This window comes from Diprion similis, chromosome 13, assembly GCF_021155765.1.
Source record: "Diprion similis isolate iyDipSimi1 chromosome 13, iyDipSimi1.1, whole genome shotgun sequence".
Lineage (NCBI taxonomy): Eukaryota > Metazoa > Arthropoda > Insecta > Hymenoptera > Diprionidae > Diprion > Diprion similis.
Window position 1 is genome coordinate 5684521 of NC_060117.1, and position 19200 is coordinate 5703720.

Sequence of the window (19200 nt, forward strand, 5' to 3'; positions counted from 1 at the left end):
ACCTTTACCGACAGAGCAAAGTTTGCTCGGTTGGTAAGGGTAGAAATACTATGCGACCTTTATCGACTGAGTAAAGTTTGATAGCAAAGTTTGCTCGGTCGGTAAAGGTAGGAGTATTACAGGACCTTAATTTATAAGTTGACTTTAGTTTTATGAAAATAATTTTTCCCTTTCGCAAAAGAAGTATGTATACATATATTCTTTGAAAAATTGTAATTGGAAAATATGTCTTAGCAAGATCAGAACATTCTTTTATTTTTTTTTATTATTATTTCTTTTTCATCATTTACAATTCTTAATCACTATTTTCGAAATGATTTTTATTAATTGGATTATACTCACTGTGGATAAATCGTCTAATTGTAATTTGAGGTAATGAAAAATTATGCAAGTTGAACTGATTTTATGTAATAGAAAAAATTCAGGGTGTTTATTTATAGCATAAAACTACTGCAATGGGATGAGATATTATACAAAGTTTCAAGCTTAGACTGGCGAGTTTAATTAGACGTTGTTCTAATTAAAATCTAGGTCTAATTTATAATTGTTAATCAGTTTCTACAAATTAACGCAGTATGTAGTTATATAAAGTTTTACGTGTAATTAGAATTTTTCTCTACTACGTTAATTAATTACGAAATCATTTCAATTACATTCCCAAATTTTTCAATTAACCTTCGGTTTAATACTTCTGCTGAATAATTACTTCTTCAATTAGAGGCGAAGGTTTTATTCTTTTACTATATTTAAACCGGCATTAATGAATGCCAAATTGATCCTTGGACTTGAGAACCGTAATTTATATTACCAGAAATATCTATCAAATTCTCAGCTATATATGCAAAAAAAAAATCTGTTCAACTGTTTAATTAATTATTTACCGTTTCTGAAACGAGCTTCTCTCGAATTTCTTTACCCGTATAAAACATAACCTCTATGTAAAAATAAGACCTTGAAATTAACAATATTTTATCTTGTAGGTCGTTTTTTTTTTTTTTTTTTTTTTTCATTCCTACTCTTACATTCTCAGATGAATTGACTTTATAACCAATATTGCCGTCAATGAAAGATGTTTATTACACAAAATAAAACAGTTTGAACTTTATATTTGTCCAAATCGCCGTGCGTAACGCTTGAAGAGTTTTAAAAAACGAGCCTCAGCTGATTCTTTAATTCAGTAACAAAAAATTCGCTAACGTTCAGTAGCACTTGGATGTCGTATCCACGCGAATTTGTTTTTTTCTATTACTCCTTACACGTGAGCAAGAAACAATCATGCAGCACAGAAAAGAGACAAAAAGGAGTTTTAAAAAAAAGAAATAAAAAACAAAAAAAAAAAACTGGGAGGCCAATGAACGCGATCGGTGAATTACAAAGGAAATTTCAATATTTTGTAATTACGTAGTAAATTATGTATAATGACAGTAATTACTTGACTGTATAAGATGAAAATTTTAATTGTGCTGTAGAGTTTTTATTCCGTTATAGAAAACGAAACTTCGTAGACGAGAATAAAAAAAAAAAAAAAAAACATTGTTCGGTAGTTGAAAGTAATTGTAAAATTTCAACCGTAACTGATTACCCGTTTCATCTATTTATCTATGAGACTTTTTTTTGTTTTAATTACTTGACTCAAGCATCTTTCATGGAAAATTTTTTTCACCTCGAATTTATTTGTAATTAAAATACTTTAAATTACGTTTTAGCGGTCGTTGATTACATGATTTTTATATATAAACTATACTCATGCGAAAAATATTATATCCTGGATCAAATTTCAAGGACATCGTTGAGAATTATGAAACTAAGATTTGAATTGTACAGGCAAACTCTATTCCGATAAAATTCGATTTACGAAAAGTTTCACTTGGATATTATGCGAAAAAACAAAGATTAGTTTTAAAAATTCTTTCGTTTTCATTAACTAGATATTGTATAAATTGATTTCAATCAAACTTTTGTTTTATATATGTATGTATATATTTATATTCAGTCGGCAGGCTTGTCGAGAGATTCTTTGTTTTTTTTTTTTTTTATAAAACTTAATTAACACGAGACCGGAAAGAGGCGTCTAATGACGTAGTTATACGTATAACTACGCGTCTGAAATTCTGTGTAAAAATAGAAACGTAAAAAGACTTTTCTTAAATCGTATTCTAGTTTTGTTGACTAGTAGTTTGAATATTTTCTGGATTCAAAAATCACGGGCTTGTGACAAAAAATATGTTTTTTGTCTAACCAGTTTCTTAGTTTATGTGAAGCTCGTTTAATCCGAAAGAGAGTTACCGTTTCCGGTTCTACCGGAAGTAAATTGTTTTTTTCTTCCTTATTACTTTTTTCCCAGTTTATATATTAATATTATTATTTTTTTTATTTACTAATATTTTTATTTAAAAAAAAAAAAAAAAAAAAAAAAAAAAACCAATTTCTAATTTTTCTTTCGAGATGCAACCATTGTTCAGAATACAATTCGTCATTCATTTTATGATCAACTAAAGAGCTAAAGAAATATATTCGTATTATACGATTTGCCGACAATTTTTTGAGACATGAAAAGAAATTGAATTTTTTTACATAATCCTTTTGTAAAAATTTGTGACTGTCGATTTTTTTCCAAAGTCATCAATTCACAAAATTCAATTCACAAGATGATATTCCATGGTTTTAGTGCCCGCTGATTACGAATTTGAATCGGATTTTAAAAATTCAAGATGACGGATCCAATATGGTGAACAAACATTTCAAATTTGATCGCATACGATAAAAAAAAAAACTATATGCAGGAGTTTTGGGCTCGCTAATTGAACTCGCCGTATTGAATTTTCAAAATCCGATGTTAGATTCGTAATCAACGACCTCAAAGACCTCTGGACAGAGTTTTTTCTCCGGATTCGAACAAAATTGAAAGTTTATCTGCCATATTGGATCCGCAATTGTGAATTTTTGAAAACCAACTTCAGACTCGTAATCAGTGACCCCAAAAACTCCTGGACAAAGTTTTTTTCCTTAGGATTCGATCAAAATTGAAAGTTTATCCGCCATATTGGATCCGCAATTGTGAATTTTTGAAAACCAACTTCAGACTCGTAATCAGTGACCCCAAAAACCCTTGGATAAAGTTTTTCTTTCTTCGGATTCGATCAAAATTGAAAGTTTATCCGCCATATTGGATCCGCAATCTTGAATTTTTGAAAACAAATTTCAGACTCGTATCCAGTAACCCCAAAAACCCCTGGACAGAGTTTTTTTTCTACCATTCGTACCGCTACCAACAAGCCGCGGTAAGTTTAGGCGCGATCGCGGGGCTACGCGATTTGGTGGTTCGTCGTTAACCGCAAAGATGGCGCTGATCGTTGGAAGAATAAATAACTGACCGGGAATCGAAGCTCGGTTAGTCAGTCTGATTCGAGTCTCCGGCCATTCCAGTCGCGCTCGGAACTCTCTTGTTCTCTTCCTCTCCTCTCCAATTTAAACAGTAGATTCTCGCCCGCCGATCTAACCTTTGTAGATTCACGCCTTCGGCCTCCGAATCTCACGACAGCTTTCCACTTTTTTTTTTATGCCTCATCGGCTTTTCACTTGTGAGCTAATAAATTGCAACAATTTCTCTTGGCTCGATTGAGTATTTAGACAATTTTATTTCCTTCCATATATCATCCTCCAATTCTTATTTCTTTTCATATAGAATCACGGAAGCCTTCCAATGTTGGAAAGTATTTCGACGCTACAATTGACCCCAAAAACTCCTGGACAAATTTTTTTTTTCATTTGAATTCGATCGAAGTTGAAATTTTTGTACGTCAATTGGATGATACTTTTGGAAAATGCAAAAAAAAAAAGAAAGAAAGTAGAAAATAGTTTTTTTTTTTTTTTTAAATTACACCTAACCTAACCCCTGAATTTTCACAACTTTGAGAAATTTCTCTCGGTCAAATTAACAAGTAACCGTATAGTAAACAGAGTTTGAATACTGCTGGGCATCGCGAAAATTCAATCAACTTTCAACCGACGAAATGCTGGCTCGATGCTCAGCCCGAAATCAGGATATCCGAAATGCGGTGACTTATCGAACCATAAGACCGCGCTTCCGCCAAACTGGGGAACCGATTTTCAGTCGGGCATGTCTAACCGAGCCTCAATTAACTAAACGAGGTCTCCTCACAGTTGGCGAGACTGTTTTCGACCCTTTATTGAAAACCGGTGCCTTAAGTTTCGATCGTTAAGCCTCAAGCTGACGCACTGGCATTATCGAGTTCTAATGAACAAGTTCTCCAGTAATTAAGAGGTCACGTGGGTCGTGATTGTTAAAAAAAAAAAAATACTACCTCTAATTGTTGTTTTCTCAGTATATAATAAAAGAATTATTTCACTCAAACTCAACGCATATGAGAGAAAAATACTTTAACGATATCTTAGAAACTTTGTTTAGCCAAAAAATTTTGAAAATTCACCCGTTTAGAACAAAAAAACTCGTGATAGCTTTAGCTGAAAAAAAAAACAAATATTTTCAGTTTGTAGGTGAGTATAGCTAGTGATTGATCGAGAATCGAGAGTGTCAGACGTTGGTTGGGTTCACATGAAATTCCCAGCAAAATTCAAATTTCCTGCAAAAATCCATCTCGCTTATTATTGTACAGTGATTACCATGATATTTTTCTAAAAATTTTTCCCCATGATATTCAAATGGAAATAAAAAATTGAGCATCGCAACCTTTAAATAATAATAAGAATATCAAGGGCTCTTATTTCAACAGATTGTTTGTTTAGGGATACTCCGACGATTTTTCAGTTTTCTTTGAAAAAAAAAATTGTCGATTTTTTTTTTAACACTAATGTGTATAAAATTAATGGATGCAAAACCTATGCACCAAAATACATATATATGTATGTATATAAATATGGGAGAGGTGGGTAAAACGGGATAGGGAAGGGGGGAAAAGTGGGACACCGTTAAAATTTTATAAAAACATTTTATTCTTCAAAATGTTTTTTAATTATTCACAAATGACTTATATAAACATCATTGAACATTATTTTGAGTTTTCAAAAATTCTCAAAAATTTTTTTTTCCCCTACCCCCATGACATCTGAAAATCATTTTTATTTTCTTTGGTTACAATAATAAAAAAAAAACACGAAAAAAAAGATTTAGCGTATTTGAATCCTCGAAAACTAAGTATTTCCTTGAGTCCCCCCTCCCCCCCCCCCCACCCGATATACTTATTGAAAACAAATTCGAATGTCATATTTTCAAAGGATATATCGAGCAACTACTTCTTTAACGTGAGGAGATGAGAATAAATAAACTTTTACATACCGGGTCCGGGTATTTATAAACCCCTTGTATGTATATATATATGTGTGCACATAAACGTATGTACCTACTAATAATGGAAGCCCGGCTGAATGACGTCCGGATTTTCTGCAGTTGTTAACGGAAGTTCGGCGAACGCTGATCGCCGAGGAAGAACTCGGTTCTGAGATGGGCACGATCACAACCCTCAACATAATTCCGCCATGGTATTCGATGCACCGGATGTCCGGGTAGGCAAATCTTCGCATGGCGGGGACCAGCGAAAATTGCAACGTCACGTGGCATCCACACTTGTCTGCATCTACACCTGCAAACGAAGTCCACGAACAATTTTTCGGAGACTTTCCCGGCAAGGATTCACCCTATACTACCCTGCAGGTCAGTGTCGCTGACGATCCTTCGACGAATATCCCATAAACTGTCGGAATTTCGATTCCAAAAACGATATTTCATTCATTGCAGTTTTTTTTTTTTAGTATATTTTTTTTACTAAGCGAGAACCATAGTTGAAAGAAAAAAATAAATAAAGGAATGAAAAATAATAACAACAATAATCTCTCGCTTCGAACACCTTGTGTGAAGAATTCATTTGCGAATAAGCATTAGGGTGGTTTTTAAAACGGTCATTATTGAACTTCGCTCCCCCTAAAAGGGAGGTTTCTTGTGTCATTGATTACGAATCTGACCTAAAAATTTGAAAATGGCAGACCAAAATCGGAAAAAAAAACTTGACGTTGCCATACTGGATCCACGATTTTTCGGAAACTGAAACTTTCGGAAACTTATTTTTTTTCTGGTCTATAAAATTATACCGTGACGAGAAAAAAAAATTAAAAAAAAAAAAAATTCGATCTTGACGATTTCTGACGTTTTAAAAAATGAGGAGTGACCTCTTAAAAATTTTACTTTGAGCTGTCCTTTGGAGTGGGCTCTTAAAACATCAAAAACTAACATTTTGTCACACGATACTCAAAAAAAAATGGTCAGTTTTTTTGCGCCACCCTAATGTAACATGTATGTACGTATCAAGATGTAAAGATGCTGAACAACCATACGATAAAAACAGAATAGCGTGTTATTATGTTTCAGGCGATAGTGCTTGCCTTGGTTCTAGGAAGCATAATCATCGGCACAGTGATAGGAAATATTCTAGTCTGCGTGGCGGTTTTCCTCGTTAAGAAACTCCGTCGGCCCTGCAATTACCTTCTGGTCAGCCTGGCTGTGAGCGACATTTGCGTGGCCTTACTCGTGATGCCGATGGCGTTGCTCTACGAAATACTTGGAAGCTGGCCCTTCGGCTCGACGATATGTGATCTCTGGGTCAGCTTCGACGTCCTTAGCTGCGCCGCGAGCATATTGAACCTCTGCGTCATATCCGTCGACAGGTGAGAAATCCGAATGGAACTGAAATTTTGAAATGATACAAAAAGTGGTAAAAAATGATCCCAAAAAACATAACCTATGACCGAAAATAACCCACCAACGTAACTCGTAAACACATAACCACAAAAAAATAACTCGAAAAACATAAATCATGACCAAAAATAACCCATCAACATAACTCACAAAAACGTAACACGCGACAAAAATAACCCACATAAAAAATAACTCAAAAAATATCAACCATGACCAAAAATAACATGCACAAAAATAACCTGAAAAACGGAAACCATGACTAAAACTAATCAGTTACAAAAATAGCCCAAAAAAACATGATCCTAGACCAAAAATAACCCATCAACATAACTCACAAAAATGTAACACGCGACAAAAATAAATCACTTAAAAATAACTCAAAAAAACCTAAACCGTGACCAAAAATAACACGCGCGAAAATAACCCAAAGAACGGAAACCATGACTAAAACTAATCAGTTACAAAAATAGTCCAAAAAAACATGATCCTAGACCAAAAATAACCCATCAACATAACTCACAAAAATGCAACACGCGACAAAAATAACTCACTTAAAAATAACTCAAAAAAACCTAAACCGTGACCAAAAATAACACGCACGAAAATAACCCAAAGAACGGAAACCATGACTAAAACTAATCAGTTACAAAAATAGCCCAAAAAAACATGATCCTAGACCAAAAATAACCCATGAACATAACTCACAAAAATGTAACACGCGACAAAAATAACTCACTTAAAAATAACTCAAAAAAACATAAACCGTGACCAAAAATAACACGCACGAAAATAATCCAAAGAACGGAAACCATGACTAAAATTAACCAGTTACAAAAATAGCCCAAAAAAAATGACCCTTAACCAAAAATAACCCAAAAACATAACACGCGACAAAAATAATCCATACAAAAATAACCGAAAAAGCATAAACTCTGACCAAAATTAACCCAAAAAGTATAAACGTTGACCAAAAATAACACATCACCAAAAATAACCCGTTACAAAAATAACTCAAAAAATATAACCCATGACCAAAAATAACCAAAAAAATAATAACAATGAAATAAATTTCGGGCTAAAGTATAATTCGATGTACATGCTTTTCGATTTTTTTCCCAAATCTTTTTTACGGTGGTCTGCAGCGGGCTGGAAAAACCCGGAAGTTAGGAAAAAGTCGGAGAATTTTCTGACGCCATGCGAACGAGAAAGGGGACAAGCGACAATATTTTTCCTACGTTTGTTCGGTTCCATGACCATTAAATATATGATAAAAGTATTTTTGACCACCATGTTTTTACATTCTGTACAGCGAATACTTTCAAATTCCAGCATCAATGCCAGCCGTTATAGTTAAGGATTCTGAGATTTCATTGACCCAAAAAACTTTATTTTTCAATTTACACAAATGATCTCTGCGTGATACGAAAAATGAAAAACAAACATATTTTCACAACAGCGTGTTTTTTATTACTCTGAGCGTCGTTAAATTTTTATTCAACTCGTTTTCAGGCGTAAATAGTATATCGGAAAATACAAGGAATGAAAAACTGTTGACATATATTTTTTCAATAGTTGAACGCTTTTCTTTTTCCTTTCATTTTTTTTTTTTTTTTTTTTTTTTTTGTTATTTCCGTTTCTCTTTTCTACCAACGACGACAAACGCCAGAAAGCAAACGATTAATTAATTAATCGGCCTGTAAATATATATCCTCGTGTTAAATTCCGAAAGCTACGATAAACTGGTGGGCGTGATATAAATTATGAAAGTAAAAATTTCACCTACCGCCTACCCTCGGATCGTATTTAGTTGTCCAGTAATTGAATGACAAATTGGCCATCGGTAAAAATTTGTCGTAGGAAGTTTCGTTTCATTTATTCATTTATTTTTTTTCGATGGTTTTTTTTTTCTTTCGGACCCGGGATATTCCGGCCATTTGATTGTCAGAGGTCGGAACTTCGTTGGCAGCTGGGGGGTTGTGTAAATTCTCATACCGAGTTTGCGAATCGATGATTGAGGCGTGCAAAATTAAAAGGTAAAATGAAATGAAATAAAACAGAGAACGACGAAAATAAAAAAAAATAAAAAAATAACAAAAGAAACAATTCATCGGACAATATACCAGACGGTCTGCGCGTATTAATCAATCAGATTTTTTCCCTCCCATCCTGCAGTAAAACGTGTCAACGCAAATGCGTGGGGTTTAGCACGTTCGTTATTTGACTTCGACAAATTTTTTTTTGTTTTCTCAGACGTCCGTATTCCCCCCCCCCCCCCCCCCCCCCCATTGATTGAGTACAATATTATATATTTTTGGCAAAATTGATGTAAAAACAAAAAAAAAAAAAAAAAAATTGGATTTTTTAATTTACTAGGAATTATAGGCAGTAAGAGAAATTTTCGAAGTAACAATTCGATGGAAAAAAAAACAAAAAGGATGAAATGCAATCAATCGGTTAATTGAAGTGACCGGTTCATCGGTTAAAATTGATAAACTATTGATTGGAAAAACTGGGTAGTGGAAAAATGATGAATCGGAGAAACTGTGTTAGCGGGAAAAATCATAAATCGGAATAACTATTTGTTGAACGAAAAAAAAAAAAAAAGAGGAAAACTACTCACCGGAAATACAATTTATCGGGGAAAAGTTATGAATTGGATAAACGATGAATCGGAAAAACCACGAACCGGGAAAAATTATGAATCGGAAAAACTGTTAATGGGGAAAAATTATAAATCGGAAAAACAAATAACAGGAAAAACGATTAATCGAAGAATAAACGAATCGGGAAATGACTATCCGAAAAACAACGTATCAAAAAATTTTCAAAAACACTTGTTCCAAGTCTACTTTCAATCGATTCGTAATCTCACTTCTCTAAATTCAATTTTTCCCTTGTCTAATTTGCATTACCAACCTTATTTCGTAACTAAAAAAACGTACAATAAATTGTTAAAATCACTGTTAATGATATCTAAAAAAAATATACCTTCACAAAACGAAATCAATATTTGAAATCCGCTAACTATACAGTCACCGAGAAACAGCATATTTGTTCCATTCGTTCGAATCGCCACGTTTTATGATACAAAAATTTTATACAATTTCTATTATTACTGTAATTTTTTTTTTTTTTTCTCTTTCTCTCTCTCTCTCTCTCTTCTCCACCAGCGTCACTGCTACGTAGCATGATGTTGATCTTGGACAGAGAGCGTGATATGTAATCCGGACAGCTAATATAATATACATCCATCCATCCATCCATCCATCCATCGATCCATCCATCCATGCAACCATACATACAAACCACAGGAATAGAAATTTATTTCAGTCAATCGCTAATGGTTTTAAAAAAAAAAAAAAAAACTTTATTTCTGGTCTATATCGATCATCCTCGATATGTTTGTTTATGAAAAAAAAATATCAAACCAATCAAAATCCGACCGACATTCAACGCCGCTAATTCCGGGATTTGTTTTTTTTTTATTGCCGGTTTGCCAACAGGTACAACGCCATTACGAAACCGCTCGAGTACGGCGTCAAGAGGACCCCGAAGAGGATGGTCTTGTGGGTCAGTTTCGTCTGGCTCGGGGCGGCCTGTATCAGCTTGCCACCCCTGCTCATCATGGGGAACGAGCACACCCCTTCCGAAACCGGGGCCAAGCAGTGCGCCGTTTGTCAGAACTTCTTTTATCAGATATACGCGACTCTGGCCAGCTTCTACATACCGCTGATCGTGATGATCGTCGTGAGTATTGAGACAAAAATTTTCTTTGATCTGAATTTTTTTTTTTTTGATTTTTTTGATTTTTTTGATTTTTTTGATTTTTAAAATTTTTTTGTGGAAATTTATCGTTCGTTCGTTTTGAAAAAAGTGCAGCTGCGCAGGCTTCTAAGTTGTAGGTTTTTGAGACAGTTTTGAGTTGGAGGTTTTTTTTTTTTTTTTTTTTTTTTGTGTATTTGGTGATGTAGGTAAAGTATTGGTTTCGATCGAAAATCACTTTTTTTTTTAATTTCAGTGAATCTTTGCGTTTTTTTTTTTATCGAAACCTCTTATAGTACGGAAAATATGTTTTTAGAAAAACGACGGTAAAAAAAATTTGAATCTTACAGGTTTTTACAATCTTAACGTGTCGATCGATTTGTAATATTCAATTTTTGAATGAAACTTCTTCAAGCTTCCGGTAAATCTCCTTGCAATTGAAATTTGATCGCAAAATTTTGCCCCTATATCTATTATCGCTAAAAAGCAGGCTTTTGTTTTTTCTTCAAACAAATTCAAACCTTTCGGAGTCTTTTTGCTTAATTCCTAAAACAAACGTGTTAAAATTTTCCAAAACGCGATATTTTCCGCTTTCAAACCTCATCCCGGAGAAAAGCTGCTTCACTTTCCTGAAGTTTTTTCCGACGTTAAAAAAAAAGATCCAAAATGACTAGAAAAAAAAAAAAAAAAAAAAAAAAAATGTCAAACGTACGTTAAATTCTGAAGTGCAAAAATTACTTCCAAAATGAATTTTAACCGTGTCATCAATTCGTACTTTTCAATTTTTCTTCAAACAAATTCAAACGTTTCGAGTCTTTGTGCTTAATTCCTAAAACAAACGTGTAAAAATTTTTCAAAACACGTCACAGCTTCTGCTTTCAAAGCTCATCCCTCAAAAAGCTGCGTCACTTCCCTAAGGTTTTTACGCACGATCTCTGTTTAAAGGTTTACTACAAAATCTTCTGCGCGGCGAGGAAGATTGTCCTGGAAGAGAGACGGGCCCAGAATCACCTGGAGGCGCACTGCTACCTGGATATCGAACCGGCTTCTCAACCCACGGCCATAGCTAATCGCCAACTCATCTCCGACGTTCACGCCTCCCATGGCAGCCCTCCCTGCAAGCAGCACCGAAGCTCCAGCGGGTCAACCACGGTGAGACAATCATTATCCAGCAATTACTTCTACTATCATCCCCAACACCCAACCCCTTCCCCCTTGCAACTCGAAATTCGTTATCACTTGGCTCGAACTGCCTATTTTTTCCACTTGCCAAGTGCTGCGATTAGCTTAGATCAAAAAACTGTTCAATTTTAAAGCTCAACTTCCGTCAAACGTTACAAAATATTATCAATCCAATGTATGTACACAGAGTAGTCAAGTCGAGTTAGGATTTGATCGATCGGAAAAAATTTTAAGTAGGTAGCAATTTTTCTTCGGAAATCGTTCCCCAAGTGGGGGGGGGGGGGGGGGGGGGGGGGGGCACTGGTGGTCTAAATTTCGGTTTTCAGGATTCGCATCCTATTGCTTTAGCCGCCAATTTGAATTTACTTAATAACTCGTTTCGAAGTTGTTTGAAATTTAATTTCCCACAATTTTGGTCCCCCGTATGAATTTTTCCGTAGGTTCGATATTTTTCGATTAAGGTCCGAAAAAGGGGGGGGGGGGGGATGGAATTTTATTATTGTATTATCACGTTTATTTTTCATTCTACATGAAAAATGTTTATCACCCAAAGTGGTTTGGAATGAAAAAAAAAAAAAAAAATTCACCCCATCTTTTCGGCTTTTAATCGAAAAAATATCGATCCTAGTGAAAAATTAATGACAACCAATATTGTAGGAAATTTAATTGCAAACAACTTTGGTGATTAACATTTTCCGGTGAAATTGAAAATAAACGAGAAAATTATTCGCTAAATTCAAAATGGCGGCTGAAGCAATGGGTTTCGAATCTCGAAAACCGAAATGTAGACTGCCCCCTCCCCCATTTCTTATCGTTAATCGTTAATTACAACTTTTCCGGCTTAGCCCCGTTTTTGATCTAATTTCACCCCTCATTAAATAAAAAAAAAAAAAAAAAAAAAACCAAATAGACTCATATTTGACGTTTGAAAAAAGTGATCGTAATTCGTAATAAAATAACAGATAGATCGTCGATACGTTTTTTTTTTTTTTTTTTTTTTTTTTTCTCTATTGTCGATTTGCTTCTCTTTCTTCGCAATATTTGGTATATTAGATAAGAATTTCTTAGTTACTATTTCGAAATTTATTATTATGGAAATGGATAAGAGGGTGGCGTAAACTGGAGACTTGAAACAGTAGCAAGAGAAAAAATATTATTACACCTAGGGAAAGCAATCAGCAGTCATATTTTGACGGAGTTGGTCGAAGGAAAATACTTGCACTTTTTTTTGTTTTTTTATCTGAAAATAAAGAAACGACATGTTAAAAATGGTGTGAATACCTAGTGGAAAAGAAGAAGAAGAGGAAGAGAAAGAGGAAGAGGAAGAGGAAAAGTCGATTTAGTTGGATCGATAGGCTTACCGTGTCTTAGAAGATTTAGACTAACGTTATTATCAAAGTTCTTGAACTCCATGATCATGCGCTTGACTGCTGCTGCAAGAACAACTTTGTACTACCGAATACACCTACATTCTTTTGGAACAATTCCAACGAGTTTAGCTTATACGCTCGAATTAACCTCGGGTATTTTATTTTAAATACGTCGCGGTTACGAAACTGCCTCTTATAACACCGATGTATGAAACTTATATTATTACGGCACGGTTCACCGGCCAGGAGGTAAAAGAAGATTGACAAAAAAAAAAAAAAAAAAAAAAAACAAAACTGAAAGAAGAAAAAAGAGAAAAGTAAAATATTTTCACATGTGTCAATTCTCGAGTCCGAGGACAGATTTTTGTCTCGTTGATGTGTAAAACTATTATATTTAAAAATTACACCTGCAAGAAGTATATATATATATACATATATACATATAATACCACGTAACGTTTTTTTTTTTATTTTTATTTTGTCGTCAAAAAATTCGCAGGTGAAATATTGTTTTAGCAATTATATCATCGTTCTTCTTTTTTTTTTTTTTTTTTTTCTACCGTATGGATTTCATAATTTTCTCAGGTGTGACGAAAAATGGGACGAAGGAAAAAGAGGACGAAAAAATTATTCCAAGCATCTTTGAGCATTTTTTTTTTTTTTTTTTTTTTTTTTTGAATAATTTCAAGGATTTGAATTTTTTGGTTCGGGGATTTTTTTTATTTTGGCGTGTTTTATTAATTGGTCCTTGAATTACGGGGTTAAAAAATAAAACCGTTAATCAACGAAATCAATTAAGTCGAAACATGAAACGCGCAGTTAATGTAAATAATCGTTTGAAATAATTGAATGTCTGCCGAGTATTGTTGGAATAAATATTTTCTTGGATTCGGTATTTTTTTTTTTGCTCAGTATGGCCTCGCTTCAATTATTATTAACTGAAAATCCATATTCATTCAAAGTTCAAAAATCTCGTTGTGTAAAAAGAAAGTGTAAAAAAAAAAAAAACAGCGTCGTCCCATTTTATTTATGCGAAAGTTTCATTGAATCAGAAATTCAATTACAGTCGAATTTTTCTCTTCACCTTTTTCGAGTTTCATTTTTACAGATAAATAATTTAATTGCTGTTGAAATGTATGTGAAGAACAATGTCTTTAAAAAAGTCTTGGGTAAAATTAAGAGTTCTCGTTTTTTCGTACTGAATTCGTGTGAATTGCGCCTCGCGTCCATTAAGCTGATTGATCGATTAGGGAAATACAAAGTTTCTATTTACCGCTTGACGCACCGTCTGGAATCGAATTGCATGAATTGTTGGGATTAATGCTCAACTGCGTTACACGCACTATAATGTCGATGAATTATTTGTCACGATGCTAAGTCCAATGCAATCTATAATTCCTCTGTATATGAATCTGATATCAGGTTTCATAAATTCAATATGGCGGTTCCAATATAGCAAACGAAAATTTCAATCCCTATCGAATCTGGTCGAAATACTCTATGCAGGTGTTTTCGGGGTCACTGATTCGATTCGCCATATTGAATTTTCAAAATTTAATCTTAAATTCGTAATCTCAACGATCTCAAAAACTTCTGGACAGAGTTTTTTCTCCGAATTCAGTCAAAATTGAAATTTTCATCCGCCATATTGAATTTTCAAAAACTGATTTCATATTCGTAATCAGCGACCTCAAAACCTAATGGAAAAATTTTTTTCTCTGGATTCAGTCGAAATTGAAATTTTCGTCCGCCATATTGGATCCACCATCTTGAATTTGTGAAATCTGATCTCACATTCGTAATCAGCGATCTCAAAACCTCCTGGAAAGATTTTTTTCTCCGGATTCAGTCGAAATTGAAATTTTCATCCGCCATATTGGATCCACCATATTGAAATTTTTCAATCTGATTTCACATTCGTTATCAGCGATCTCAAAACCCTCTGAACAGAGTTTTTTCTCCAGATTCGACCGAATTTGAAATTCTCATCCGCCATATTAGATCCGCCATTTTGAATGTTGAAAATATGTTATCAAACTTTTCTAAACATACAAAAAGTGAATATAAAACACTTGATAAGAATACTTACCACTAAGACTCAAAGGGTTAAACCCTTACCGCAACAAAACCGATTTCCAAAAAATTTTCCAAGTAATCACGTCTCTGTACTAAATAACGTTTTATTCAATTTAGTATAGGCATAAGTATAATAATGATAATAGACTGCGAGGTATCCTTGAATGGTAACAACGTCACCGTGTCTGCAACAACGTGATTAATTATCCCCGGACAGTGTATAAAATTAGTCGTTTGCCAAGCTCTTAGTTGCATGCGTGTGTATTAATCCTTTACATGCACGATTTCCACACCTACTCGAAGTGAATGCAAATAATTGCGGTTGTAGGTACTACCTACCTACCTACTCACTAATTCAAGATCAACATTTGAACAAGAATAATTACACTAGAAGGTATAAATTGTTCGAGTCAGGCGGCGTGCATCTGCAATGCAAACACAACGTCCGCTTATCCGCTTTTCGGACATCGATTAATTAGCATATCTTCATCTCGTATGCCGCTTGCTGCTGTCTTCGTTCGCCTTGCTGCTGATTACCGATCGCTAATTGTCGTGTGGTAAAAATTACAGGGCTTTTTTTTTTTCTTTTTTTTTTCTTTTTTTTTTTTTATTATTATTTATTCATTCTTTTCTTCGTCACAATTTTTAACTCCCGCTAACGTATCTAATTCTTGCGATACATCGTACGGTGCATTCCATGTCAACCAAAGACATTTTTCAAATTTATCAAGTATTTTTCTCCTGGATAAACGTACGGACTCTAAAAACCTTTGCAAAAGTTTCAAATTTTTTTTTCATCCTCACTCGTCTTTTACTCCGTGAATTTTTTAAACCCATCGCAAAACGTCCAAATCGATATTCGTGAACTAGGTGAGAAAAAAAAAAAATATATTTTCCATCAAGATTCAGACCGGAAGGAAGTTTTTCTTCAAACTTTTTTTTTTTCTCTTATCATTCTCTTAGCTTCCATTTTCGTACCTGTTTCAGGTGTTTTTTTTTTTTTTTTTTTCGTTTTTAATCAGAGTAAAAAATGTATCGATATTATGTTCAAATTTTCGAAATGTTTCGGCAAGATTTTTGTGGCGGAATTTTTTTTTCCCCATTACTTCCTGAAAGAAAAAAAGAAAACGATAACAAGCGAGAGGAATTCCATCGTAGAAACGGTTTAAACGTGAAAACAGTGGGACGAAAATCGAGTTCGTTGAAAATTTTGTGAGAATATTTAAAAGAAGACAAAAAAAAAAAAAAAAATTAAAAACAAAACCGTTTGCGTTTAAAAAGAATCGAGGTTTTTCGAAGCCAGGTAATGAAATTTGAAGAATGAGATTAATTAAAATTCACAGCTTATGAAAATCTCTCGGTACTTTCGAATGTAAAAGTAAAACAAAAAAAAAAAAAAACAACAACAACAACAATAATCACCGGCCTACCGAAATCGCAGACTGTACGAGCGAGAAAAGTACGAAGGCCTGAATCTCTGGAAATAAACGTTAAAAGAGAAAAGAAGGATTAACGAAAAAAAAAAAAAAAAAAATGTCAAAAAAATGAATAAAAAACAACTGTGAATACATCGGAAAAATCTGTCTTTTTTTACCAGCTTATCGCGATCATAAAGTGAAGGTAAGATTTTTCAGGTGCGACTGACAGCAAAGAATGAGCGAAAGCCGTTGCTGCTTTTGAGAGAATAATAACGTAATAATAAACGATGAAAATAAAAGTGAATACCACAAAGGTGGGGAGAGTAAAATCAAAATAATAATAAGAAAATAAAAATGAAAGAAGAAGAAAAAAAATAATGACAAAATAAATTCTCCTCATTTCGGCGAAAGGGCCGGTGGAGGGGAGGGGAGGGGGGGGGGGGGAGGTAGGAGGTAGGAGGTTTATAACGAATGAGCAGAAACTCGAGGCGAACTTCAATCCCATTCCGACGAAAACCGCGCAATTTCTTCGAAAGTTTTTCTCCTCAATATTTTTATTCTTAGACGCAGGCGCCTTCTCCCTGCTCGTTTCTTTATTATAATGGTATCATTAAAAAGCTCACTCCATGCGTACAAAGAGCATTATTCTTTCACGAACCGTGATCGTTTTCAGTTTCAAGTTATTTATTGTTCGACGGGGCAACAGTCGAGATTCAAACAACTTTTAAAGCCGACCCCATTTTCATTTTGAATCCGTATCATAACCTTATCCCAACACCGTCGCATCAAATTCATTATTATCACACTGTTTCCACCATCGATTTATCAAAAGTTCATTTTTCAAGTTCACAAGCACTCCTCCCTCATACATTCTTTTTCCTTTTCCTTTCGATTACGTCTCCTTCCGTCGTCTGCTATAATTTAACGCTTTTAGTCACAGTGAGATGCTGTGCGTCCCATCTCAAAAATTTCAATATTCTAGACTTATCACAGTTTATTTACAACTTTGAATGATCTTTGTTGAGTACTTCGTATAATCATACTAACAAGTTTTGACCAGAATCCTCGAAATTTGAGAACTTTTTCGTCTCAGTAGGTTTTCGATTTTTTTTTTCTTATATAAATCTTTAAACGTGCCTCACGATTTTGGTAAAAAAAGAAAACAGATAGAATACATTGAGGAAAGAAACGAAAGGAACGGCAATAAAGAGTGATTGGAATGAGCCTCAAAAACAGTTCTCGTTATTTTTCGTGTGCTTGGACCGATCGATAACGTAGATCCGAATAGATCGATAAAGTAGATTCGAAATATCGATAAAGTAGATTCGAATATATCGATAAAGCAGATCTGAATATATCGATAAAGCAGATCTGAATATATCGATAAAGCAGATCCGACGATTATCTTTCGCACCTCGAGAAATTATCGATCGCAGCTAGTTTCTCTAATTTACAAATCAGCCGAGTTGTATCGAATAACAGTCCTTATGAACTTCGATGTCATTATAAACGTAGAATTTACAGTACCTTGAAATCCATACAAGATTAAAGGTGGCTTGAATTTTGTGTACAATACGTGCAAAAATTTTCAGTCAACTCGTTAAAGCGGAAGGGACGGTATTCATAGTTTAAGAAAAACGCTGAAAATGAGGCTTGATTTTTCCGAAAAAATAATCTCCTCGTAAAATGGACAAATTTTTGACAAGACTTTATTTATGAGAAAAAATATCGCACCGATTCGTTTTCCCTCCAAGTTTCATCTTTCGTTTTGTTCATTCCTTGCCAGACTGTACGGCTGGCTTAAGCGCTCACAACTGGGTCTACAGTTCCTGCAATTGGGGTTCAGTCATATCGTGAATCGTAAAGTCAGCTCTGGAATTATTAGAGGCGTCAAAATCAGCAGCCTCGTTATAATACAGAACTCATTTTGGCAGCTGCGTCGACTGTTAAATTTATGTCGATCTTACCAAAAAATAATCCCATTTATACAACGAATTATATTCGTCAACTCATTTGGGATTTCTCTAATGAAAAGAACACATTCAAGTTGGTAACGATAATGTAACGAAGCAGTTTTGAAAGTTTAGAAACGATTTAAAAGAAATTTAATTTACAAAATTTTTAATACACTTTGCTTGTTGAAAATGGATTTTTCATAAAAATGAACAACCTTACATTAACGATACGAAATTTACTCTCCTGTGAAAAGGTACTTTTAGCACAGCTGCAGGGTAAATCTGCTCATTTTTCATCTCTCTATAAACAGTCTAAAACCAAAGGTTTTTCGCAAATTTTTATTCTTTGAATTTTCTACCAAAAATCATCTGTTTTTGGCACTTTGTCACGGTCTTTTAAATTTTATTTTTAAAATCTCACCTGCGGTTTTATTCGAAAAAAAATGGAAAAACAGTCACGTTGTTTATGCAATTCTTATTAAAGTAACAGGAAAAATTTCGTTTTGAATTTGTTGTACGAAACAATCTTGAAAAAAAAAAAAAAATTTGCAATTGAATTGGTTTTGAAACAAAAATGCATCTAAATAATTGTCTGCATTTTACCGTAAATCGTTTACCAATTTTGACAAAGAATTCTGTTCACTTATACATCGATTTTTGTAGCAAATATGAAATCTATTTTCAATATTCTATGTTCGTTTTTTTTT

At 34.0% G+C, this 19200-nt stretch overlaps 1 protein-coding gene across 2 annotated transcripts in view; it reads left to right on the forward strand.

The window, feature by feature from the left end:
* The window catches only part of LOC124414268 (5-hydroxytryptamine receptor 1-like), a 97798-nt gene that overhangs the window by 45696 nt on the left and 32902 nt on the right, over positions 1 to 19200 (forward strand). Inside the window, exons 3-6 of one of the 2 annotated variants that reach the window (XM_046895285.1) lie at positions 5429 to 5692; positions 6386 to 6699; positions 10234 to 10477; positions 11438 to 11644. In XM_046895285.1, the coding sequence (XP_046751241.1) occupies positions 5561 to 5692; positions 6386 to 6699; positions 10234 to 10477; positions 11438 to 11644 (897 nt within the window). In that variant the 5' untranslated portion in view covers positions 5429 to 5560. The remainder of the gene's footprint in view (positions 1 to 5428; positions 5693 to 6385; positions 6700 to 10233; positions 10478 to 11437; positions 11645 to 19200) is intronic. The other variant, XM_046895286.1, reaches the window with a different exon arrangement.